The 11,707-nt window shown below is 35.1% G+C and overlaps 1 protein-coding gene and 1 pseudogene across 1 annotated transcript; both read left to right on the top strand.

The window, feature by feature from the left end:
* Positions 1-1,656: 1,656 nt before the first annotated feature.
* Positions 1,657-2,708, top strand: LOC148998626 (dehydration-responsive element-binding protein 1A-like). The gene has a single exon (XM_089141823.1). It carries the CDS (start codon positions 1,716-1,718, stop codon positions 2,412-2,414), a length of 699 nt encoding a protein of 232 aa, XP_088997949.1. The 5' UTR covers positions 1,657-1,715; the 3' UTR covers positions 2,415-2,708.
* Positions 2,709-9,864: 7,156 nt separating this feature from the next.
* LOC148998625 (dehydration-responsive element-binding protein 1A pseudogene) lies at positions 9,865-10,892 on the top strand (annotated as a pseudogene).
* The last annotated feature ends 815 nt before the right edge of the window (positions 10,893-11,707 follow it).

Here is an 11,707-nt window from a genome sequence, read left to right as displayed (position 1 = left end):
GATGGGGTTTAGGGTGAGTTTCAACTTTCAACCTATTAATTAGGATTAACTCGTTCAATATTAGTGAGGGCCAAAATGTCACTTGATGATATACCATTTAAAATTTAAACATACAATATCTTTAAACTTTTCAAAATAAATAGAAAATATTTACTCTAACCAAATATTATCCGATCTAATAAGCAATTATCTAAATCTGAATTCGGTTGCTTATCTTATAGATACATATATTTTTCGGTAAACAAAATGGGAACTCGTAGGTGAATTTTGACGATTCATTGAGAAGTCTACCCGTCAAGATAAAGGATTCCAACGCTAAAACTTTGCTTGCCCATTAAGTAAGGTGTCAATTTGTAGCCCAAACCATTAAAATTGAATTGCATTGGCCTGTTATAGCTCAAACCGACTCGAATCAAACCTTCATGATTGTATTTGGGTTGAGGGAGGCACAACCCGCACCATCCCAAAACCAAAATCAACCCATTATAACTCGTTTTGTTGTTTTACATTAAATACTGTTTGAATTGTCATATTATCAATAGGTAGTTGGTATAGACAATCATAAAAATTAAACATGAATTCAAAGATTGAATAGTCATTTTACTACTTGAAATGAACAATCATAAATATTAAATATAGATGTCCAACTGAATGTATTAAGTTTGTTTAAATTGAGTAAATATTTATCCAATCTAAAGACATTTCTTTTGCATATCAACCTAAATATCATCAAAAAAAAAAATCATAGAAAGGGAAAAAAATCTACATTCTCACAAAAAGAAAACAATTTCAAGACAATCAATGAAAGCACAAAATGGAATTTAAAAAGGTTTTTGACTTAAGTATTTGTTTTTGGAGGACCATCAGGTAGAGTCTAAGAAATGAGCTTACCGTCTCTATGTTACTACTTACTATCTAGGTTCTTGATTTCTATAAGATGGGTGAGTTTTCTACAATATGGAATGACTTTTAATTTTCTAATAGATATCGACCGATAATAATTTTGTTTTGCTTAAAATTTTAGCTTAACAATTTCAATTTTGTTTTATTCTTATTTATCATAAATTGTTAGCTCAAACCATTAGTTAACCCGAGTTTAAACCATTAGTCAACCTGAACCCAAATCACACGAAACCGAAATCGATTCGAAACCCTCCCAAACCGCACTGCTGACACCCTACTAAGAAATATTTTATTTATTTAAAAAAAAAAATTGGCTTGGTACATGAATTAGCGCACGTTTTTGGGTACAGTGTATAGGCCAAGTTCACGAGCATTTGATCGCAGCAACCTTTAAAAAAGCTTCCATTGCCATCCATCAGAGAGACAGAGATCTTTGACAACTCAGGTACGGTTGGCTGCTAGCTGTTTCCTTATTACCGTCAGATTCCGTGTTTTGACTGTGTTGCAACTTGCATCTCCTATAAGAATATAAGATACATGTAACACCTGACATGCCGCACGCGAGACGTATACAAGTAACACCTGACATGCCGCACGTGAGACGTCTCAGTCAGGAGAAAACAGACACGTGAGTAATAAATTTCTACTTTCAGTCTGTGGGTACACACTGTCATCTCGCCTGTACTTCCCGCGTGAAAAGCGTAAGCTGTCCCTGCATCATCGAATCCTTATGTATATATAGAATCCAGAGCCGCCAACATTACAAACCCAGAAAACCTTTTCAATATTTTCTTCATTCACTTTCAACTGAAATGGAGTTCTTCTCATCGTTGACATCTGACCTGCCGGAGACGCTTTCAACGTCTTACACCACCACTGATTCCCGGCCAACCACCACCTTCTTTTCTTCCTCCGATGAAGAGCTCGTATTGGCTTCTTCTCTCCCAAAACGACGTGCCGGGCGGAAGAAGTTCAGAGAAACTCGGCACCCAGTATACAGAGGAGTTCGGAGAAGAAACTCTGATAGGTGGGTATGCGAGATGAGAGAGCCTAATAAGAAATCAAGGATTTGGCTTGGTACATTTCCCACTGCGGAAATGGCTGCAAGGGCTCATGATGTTGCTGCAATGGCACTCAGGGGTCGTTCTGCCTGTCTCAATTTTGCGGATTCTGCTTCGAGATTGCGGTTGCCGGAAACTACTGATGCAAAGGATATACAGAGAGCAGCTGCGGAGGCTGCTGAGGCGTTCAGGCCTGTGGAGACTATGGGATTAATGCAATATTGCAATGAAATGAAGGTGGATGAGAATGAGGCTACAAGTACTACTGTTGCTACTACTGTTGGTTCAAGTACTTCAACTGCCTTGTTTCTCATGGATGAAGATGTTTCTGAAATACCCAGGATGCTTGAAGACATGGCATTACTGTCCCCAACTCTTCTTGGAGGTGGCTTCTATTGGGATGACGTGGAATTTGATGCTGACATGGCTTTATGGAGTCATTCCATTTGAAGAAAGAAAATTTTGAAAAACGATATTGTATATATAAATCAATCATTGTATTATCATGATGTTTATTTTGTAGGGAAATTTTCAATCTCATCTTTATTCCCTAATATTAGTGTAATTTTTTTTTTTGGGGGTACACATATTAGTGTCATTCTTAGTCATCCAATTTATTCGTCATCAATGACTCTCTCTTACTAATACCATCCGACTCTTCTAATTTTTATTTATCCATTTTCAATATGGTAAGTATCACTTACTTTCCATTTTAGCTGGACAAATGGTACTTATACCCCCTCTTAGTTGGAAAATATCACTTACCTCCCTTCTTACTTAGCAAATATATCAAACACCTCCCTTCTGTTAACTTTCTCGGTTAAATTTAACTTTTATTGTTAAATATTTTTCTAAAATTCAAATTATCATTGGCTAAAAATATAATTTGGGTTTTTAACTATGGTGTTTTGGTTTTTAACAATTATTTTAGTTGAGGGTAATTTAGTATTTTAGCTGCTAGGGTGATTAGGGTAATTTAGAGTTTAAAATAAAAAATATTTTTATTTATGGTAGTTTGGGATTTAGAAAAATATTTAACAGTAAAAGTTAAATTTAACCGAGAAAATTAACAGAGGGGAGGTGTTTGATATATTTGCTAGGTAAGAGGGGAGATAAGTGATATTATCCAACTAAGAGGGGGTGTAAGTATTATTTGTCTAGCTAATAGGGGAGGTAAGTGATATTTACCCTTTTCAATATTAATCTCACATCCAAAGTTCAAAAACATTATTCATGAACCGTTTTTTAATCCCCTATCTCTCAAACTTTGTTATTCATGTGATGTATACTGCCTGTATTTGAGGTTTTCTCATATGAAATCATTCAACCATTTTTCCCATTGAGGTTGTTTCTTAATATTAAGAAATAGTTTCGGCGAAACTATAACTATTGTTGATGTCTTTGTTTCTCGAAACAACAGTTTGGTGCAGGCTAAATTTAAGTGAGATAGTATGTGAAAATATTCATGAAATTTGGTATTCTAAACATAAGAACTTTGCTAAGAACTTATTAATATTCTTTTCGCTTTCAAAAGCAAGTTTTATCAAATGCCTATCAAAGTGGTTTTACTTCTAGAAACACTCAAAATTGTTTATAATATTTTTTAAAATAAAAACTCTTTGATGGTTTATCAAACCAATTCTTGTTTTCTTTTAGGATTAAAAAATTTATTTAATAAGAAATAAGTTTTACTCTAAAGAACTTCTTTTCCAATTTTATGTTTCTTCTCTATGCAAGTGACAAAATGGGAGTATATAATTAGTTGTCAATATAATATCCATGTTTTTTGGAGTTTGAGTATATTGTACTACAAGGGTCGATATTGCATTATCCTCACAATTTTCTATTGCATATTTCAGAGGAAGTTCCACCTCGGAGCATTGACAAGGTGTATCAACAATGAAATCGCCTCTTCTATACATATGATAAAAAGATGTAAAAACAATGTTATTTGCTACCTATGAGCGTAGATATCCTCTCACCTAAGTTGCTTGTGCCTCCATCCCCCTGCACTCACACATGGCTGATAGGAATAAGCCCTGATTGACATGGACAGGTTATGTGGTTGGACAAATTAGGTGGGGAAGATACCACAAAGATAAAAGATCTCAAAATACTCCTGTGTTTTTCTTCCTTAAAGTGAAGGATTTGATAGAGACACTCCCCATACATAGCTAGAAATATTAGCTACAAAGTAGGTACTTCATGTATACGCGTATATTCATTGAATTTCATTGGTAGTATACATCTATTGAATTTTGTAGTTTTTGGTAAAATTATTGAATTTTGTTGGTAATTAGATATATTTATTGAATTTGAGCACGTTGAGAACGTGTTGCGCGTGTGATTCCTCATGCATGCATGGCACAAGAGACACAAGACAAGTACAGCGATGAGCCAACCAAGTGGTGGCAACGCCTTGCGACCCTACGAACTCCACTTCCAAACCTCACCTGACTGCACTGGTGAGCGACAGGCAACATTGTCTTTCTTTTTATGTGACACATCACATGATATCTTCAAGGTCCTCTTGCCATCGTCATCCATCTATCATTGTTGGGTTTGGTAAAATCTAATTCGCTCAGACCTGTCATCATAAGCCACGTCATTAGAAAAAAAACGTGTGAGAAATCCAGTGGTGCACAACTATGTTTCCAATCAGTGGAAAATAGCATGTCATCACCAGTTTTTTTTTTTTTTTTTTTTGTCAACAGTAGACAAATCATCACCATTTCACTGTGCGCGTCCGAAACGAAGGCCTCCAGGCTCCAGCCAAGGAAAGATATTTTGCCCGACGAACCTGGCGATACAAACCGGGTGAAATATCGCCAAGTTGAGATTTAAACTTTTAAAATAATATATAATATGAATATAAATTAATTATATAAATAATGTATAACATAAAAATGTAAATATTAGTGTCATTGTGTCAACTATCAACTGGTCATGTATTAAAATATAAAAAGTAATACCTATTAGTCAAATCACGTCTCTCACTAGTCAAGTCAAGGTAAGAGATATCACTATTTTTTTATTATATAATTTTATGTCTTACATGAACCACGTGTGTAGTTCACGTTGTTCAAAATGCATATATGGTTCATCTTCCTCCTCCATCTTTGCCTGAAAGTCGTTGATGTTATATGGACGGTGGTATTGCAACCTGCAAGTCGGCTTGCAACGGTGGTGTTATCGCCGAAAATCGCCGGTTAGGCCAGAAATCAGCGATATCCCGCCGATATCGTTTTGCCCCCTGGTTTCGGTTCGCCAGGCACAATCACCGAATTTCGGCGAAATAGTTACATGCCCCAGCAGTTACGACTTTGAGTTCCTATTTTATATATTTGTATGGAATCTGACTTTGGCTAAGCCGTAGCCTTTTGAGGAAGCCATCACTTTTACTTTTCCAAACTTTCACACAAAGTCTCCAAATTTGTTGGGTTTTAAAATGGCTTAGGGTGGGAAAGTTAGGGTGCCACATCATTAGACAATTGTCTCTCACTTTCTCACCCCAAACAACCAAACAATCTACAATTTTGGGATTTAAGGGAAAAATAAGAAATCTATACTTTTTTCAAGAACTTTCCCACCCCACCTTTATTCCAGCAAACAAACGCAGCCTAAAGTGATTAGGCCTGTGCAGTTTCTAACTCTGATAAATTGAATGAAGCCCATTTTTTTTTTTAAAAGAGTCACAGGTGAAGTCAACCATTCAAAACGATTGATTTGCCGGATATTTTCGTCATTTGAATTTTGATAGCCGAAGTCTGCCTCTAAATTTGCATTTGTATTCATTTAACAATATTCATATCAGAAAATTTTCTTACCGGAAAATATTTGTATCCATCTGTTAAGCAATCGGATTCGGATAATTGTTTATCGGATTGGATAATATCTGGATAAAAAATTATCCAAATAAAGTAATGGATTCAAAAAAAAATTATCTAAAAATGGATGATAATCGGATTCGAATGCCAATAATCGGTAACCGGATAGTCGGAAATTGGGAATTATCTGGTTAGAATAAAGTATTAATTTTTTTTCTCTAAAAAAGAGGCTAATAATCGGATTCGGAAACCGGTAATCAAAATCGAAAATTAAAAATCGTATATATATATATATATATATATAGTCACCAATCAATAATTGGATAGTTTATCAGATCGGATTATTATTGGATCTTCGTTAAAGTTCCAGATTCGAATTTGGATACATTTTCAAAATTTCTGCCGGATTCTGATTCGGATAGTGGTTTTGCTATTCAGATTCGGGTATTGATGCATTCGAGCCAAATCTAATCCATTTACAAGTCTAATTACTCACCCTATTAAGTATGAGTAACTAGTAATAATAAAATAAGTTTCAAGTAATATTTGGTACTTAAGGAAGGTATAGTTTCACCCTCATTTAAGAGAGTCACTAGCAAAAAGAACTCAACAAAATATGATGACTTTTTTAAGATGAAGCTCCTCAAGTAGAGAATTCCAAGCACCACAAAGTACCAAAGGAAAGAAAAACTACCCAAGCAATTTGGAAACCCTAAGTCACTCTATAGTAATTGTCTCTCACTTGTTGGTTTACTACCCTCTCCCAACTTCTCTCTAAATGTCGAAATTCAATAGCAACTACCCCAAATTTATGCCAACATACAAGAATTCAAGAACCATGTATGCAAACTCCTCTCCCTTCAAACATGGCACACAATGCAAAACTCCCTACACAATCTATAGAGGAACTTCCTCTATATTCCTTCTTGATGCACTTTCAGTTTCTTCAGAAAAGAGTGAAAACCTGAAATGATCTGAATCTTTTTTTTTTTTTTTTTTTTTTTTTTTTTTGGGAATTGATAGTCAACTTTTTATAATGGAGAATAGGGACTATTACATATATTACAAGGAGACTTGAACCCATAACTTCTTCAATAAGAAGTGCCAGTATTATCAACTGAACTAACCTTTGATGGTGCGTGCCAATAACATTTTTGGTACACTACCTCCCAAATCTTGAAAAGCATAAAAAATTTAAAAAACAGATGGTCTAGGAAATCTATCTCCATTCCAACAAAGAGAGCAACACGGATCCAAATATATCCCACTCCCATTTAGAATTTCAACGGTTAGAAGGATCTTTGTAAACACCTGCAACCACAACACAAAAAAGTGTTCTAGTACATGCCCTTAATCCACAACGCCTTCCAGTAAATACCACTTCTTTCTTACTTTGAATAAAAACTTCAGGCATTTTTATAGGCAAATTGACTCAGTTGAACATGCAATCTATTAGGGCCTGTTTGGTTACATGAATCCATGAATGTTTTACAGCCAAGTAGGTATAAATATCTGATTCATGAATCCAGTGATTTGAAATCTCTGAATTCAGATAACCAAACAGGCCCTTAAAAGAATATCTCAAGAGCAACAAGCTTTCCATGTCTCTAGTTGAAATCTTCTATTTCTTTTTTATTCGACATCCAGAATCTCTTCAGCTAGTATGTTTACTAGATAGAACTCAAACGGTGAGAAAACATTTTGAACCCACAACGCACAAGAGACAACGTGATTATAGATCTTCCTAGTAACATCTATTTTTCTAAAGTTGAAAAAGTTAAAGAGTACAAGGTTGCTATATATGCTTCATACTTTTGGATCTCTTTCAAGTTAGAAGAATAGCATAAACCCTACACCCTGAGGTGACGGAGTGGGTCCTAATATTTGAAATTCCACCTAAACAACTCTCCATTGACATAATAGTAACTTTTAATTATAAATTTAATTAAACTTAATTAACATAGGGTGGGAATGGCCCAGAGGCTAAACATGAACTTGACTTGAGCCTGTCAATGTTCATTGTTTTGTAATCCAAGCCCACCCTTAAGGTTGAAAAAATCAGGCGGAAATAGGGTCGAGTTCAGGCCGGTTTGGGCCAGGGCAGTTCAACAAGGTTTTATTGACACCCCTATATCCAATTGGTGATTACTGGTTATGAATCCAATCTGATATCCGATGAAGATTTATAAAATGAATCCAAATTTGAATCCATAACTTTATTGGATATCTGATAATTATATGATCCAATAAACTATCTGATTACTTATTGTTGATTGTCATTTTTCAATTTCTATTTTCGATTTTCTATTTTCTTGTTTTCGATTATCTATTTTAAATTTGATTATCAGTCCTTTTTAGAGAAAATTGTTTAATCAAATGGTTTTTTCATAATTTAGCCAATTGGCTATGGACAATTGATGGGGTTTAGGGTGAGTTTAAACTTTCAACCTATTAATTAGGATTAACTCGTTCAATATTAGTGAGGGCCAAAATATCACTTGATGCTATACCATTTAAAATTTAAATGTACTATATCTTTAAACTTTTCAAAAAAAAATAGAAAATATTTACTCTAACCAAATATTATCCGATCTAATAAGCAATTATCTGAATCTGAATCCAGTTGCTTATCTTATAGATACATATATTTTTTGGCAAACAAAATGTGAACTCATAGGTGAATTTTGACGATTCATTGAGAAGTCTAGCCGTCAAGATAGAGGATTCCAACTCTAAAACTTTGCTTGCCCATAAAGTAGGGTGTCGATTTGCAGCCCAAACCATTAAAATTGAATTGCATTGGCCTGTTATAGCTCAAACCGACTCGAATCAAACCTTCATGATTGTATTTGGGTTGAGGGAGGCACAACCCGCACCATCCCAAAACCAAAATCAACCCATTATAACTCGTTTTGTTGTTTTACATTAAATACTGTTTGAATTGTCATATTATCAATAGGTAGTTGGTATAGACAATCATAAAAATTAAACATGAATTCAAAGATTGAATAGTCATTTTACTACTTGAAATGAACAATCATAAATATTAAATATAGATGTCCAACTGAATGTATTAAGTTTGTTTAAATTGAGTAAATATTTATCCAATCTAAAGACATTTCTTTTGCATATCAACCTAAATATCATCAAAAAAAAAATCATAGAAAGGGAAAAAAAATCTACATTCTCACAAAAAGAAAACAATTTCAAGACAATCAATGAAAGCACAAAATGGAATTTAAAAAGGTTTTTGACTTAAGTATTTGTTTTTGGAGGACCATCAGGTAGAGTCTAAGAAATGAGCTTACCGTCTCTATGTTACTACTTACTATCTAGGTTCTTGATTTCTATAAGATGGGTGAGTTTTCTACAATATGGAATGACTTTTAATTTTCTAATAGATATCGACCGATAATAATTTTGTTTTGCTTAAAATTTTAGCTTAACAATTTCAATTTTGTTTTATTCTTATTTATCATAAATTGTTAGCTCAAACCATTAGTTAACCCGAGTTTAAACCATTAGTCAACCTGAACCCAAATCACACGAAACCGAAATCGATTCGAAACCCTCCCAAACCGCACTGCTGACACCCTACTAAGAAATATTTTATTTATTTAAAAAAAAAAATTGGCTTGGTACATGAATTAGCGCACGTTTTTGGGTACAGTGTATAGGCCAAGTTCACGAGCATTTGATCGCAGCAACCTTTAAAAAAGCTTCCATTGCCATCCATCAGAGAGACAGAGATCTTTGACAACTCAGGTACGGTTGGCTGCTAGCTGTTTCCTTATTACCGTCAGATTCCGTGTTTTGACTGTGTTGCAACTTGCATCTCCTATAAGAATATAAGATACATGTAACACCTGACATGCCGCACGCGAGACGTATACAAGTAACACCTGACATGCCGCACGTGAGACGTCTCAGTCAGGAGAAAACAGACACGTGAGTAATAAATTTCTACTTTCAGTCTGTGGGTACACACTGTCATCTCGCCTGTACTTCCCGCGTGAAAAGCGTAAGCTGTCCCTGCATCATCGAATCCTTATGTATATATAGAATCCAGAGCCGCCAACATTACAAACCCAGAAAACCTTTTCAATATTTTCTTCATTCACTTTCAACTGAAATGGAGTTCTTCTCATCGTTGACATCTGACCTGCCGGAGACGCTTTCAACGTCTTACACCACCACTGATTCCCGGCCAACCACCACCTTCTTTTCTTCCTCCGATGAAGAGCTCGTATTGGCTTCTTCTCTCCCAAAACGACGTGCCGGGCGGAAGAAGTTCAGAGAAACTCGGCACCCAGTATACAGAGGAGTTCGGAGAAGAAACTCTGATAGGTGGGTATGCGAGATGAGAGAGCCTAATAAGAAATCAAGGATTTGGCTTGGTACATTTCCCACTGCGGAAATGGCTGCAAGGGCTCATGATGTTGCTGCAATGGCACTCAGGGGTCGTTCTGCCTGTCTCAATTTTGCGGATTCTGCTTCGAGATTGCGGTTGCCGGAAACTACTGATGCAAAGGATATACAGAGAGCAGCTGCGGAGGCTGCTGAGGCGTTCAGGCCTGTGGAGACTATGGGATTAATGCAATATTGCAATGAAATGAAGGTGGATGAGAATGAGGCTACAAGTACTACTGTTGCTACTACTGTTGGTTCAAGTACTTCAACTGCCTTGTTTCTCATGGATGAAGATGTTTCTGAAATACCCAGGATGCTTGAAGACATGGCATTACTGTCCCCAACTCTTATTGGAGGTGGCTTCTATTGGGATGACGTGGAATTTGATGCTGACATGGCTTTATGGAGTCATTCCATTTGAAGAATGAAAATTTTGAAAAATGATATTGTATATATAAATCAACCATTGCATTATCATCATGTTTATTTTATAGGAAAATTTTCAATCTCATCCTTTTGAGTTGTTATTCCCTAATATTAGTGTCACTCTCAGAGTCATCCAATTTATAAGTCAGTCTCCTTGAGTAATCAAAATTTATCTCCCCTCTCTCAAGTTTTGTAAGAATTTATGATTGAGAAATGAAAAAGTGGCAAAAGATAAAAGAAGTCAAGAAACAAGTCAAGCATAGGATTTCATTGAAGGTTATTCTTTGTCCTTTTCAAATATTTACCTAAAAATTTTCCATAATTTTTCTTTTTTTTTTTTTTTTTTTTTTATTTTTTATTATATTTTTTTAAAAATTTTATTTTTTTTATTTAAAAATAAAATTTAATTTAAATTTTTTTTTTTAAATTTAAATTTCCTTTTATAAAATTACTTTTAACACCACCCCCTCCCCCCAATAGCTTCAGGTCGGCTGGTTGATGGCTCGTCGACCAAGTGAACAAAGTCGGAAGCTGAATAGTGATTTTTGGTTTGAAACCTATTCTTCGGAACTCGGATCACTCCGAAATTTGGAGGGATTTTTAGGAATAGTAAGCAAACACTATCTAGCAAAAATTAACATCAATCAATGGTCTAATCAAGAATCCCCAATTGAAACCCTTAACATCTATATGCTAAACATCATATTCTACAATGAAATTGATTGCAATGCAAGGAACAAAGAGGGAATCACCTAAGGGAATGATAAATCTAGATTGGGATCATAAGCAAATAAGAAAATCAGACTTAGCATACTATGTAAATCAGTTTAGGCTATGAAATCTGTTGCAATGAAGAGAATCAAGAAAATGTATAGGATAAGAATCTAGAATGGGAGCCACAAACACGTAGGGATAGATTGAAAGGGGTTTAAGCAACCTGGAAAGTTGTGAAGCACATGAATGGGGTGGTTGCAAGGTTGCAGCATACTATTCATGGTCTCAACAGCAAGAGAGAGGAGGTGAGAGTAGAATAGAGAGAGAGTGAGAGAAAACATACCTTAGAGAAGAGATTTGAGCAAA

This window comes from Hakea prostrata, unplaced genomic scaffold, assembly GCF_041222555.1.
Source record: "Hakea prostrata isolate BN-2017 unplaced genomic scaffold, UWA_Hpros_2 contig_228, whole genome shotgun sequence".
Taxonomy (NCBI): Eukaryota; Viridiplantae; Streptophyta; class Magnoliopsida; order Proteales; family Proteaceae; genus Hakea; species Hakea prostrata.
This window is presented reverse-complemented; position numbering and strand designations above follow the sequence as displayed.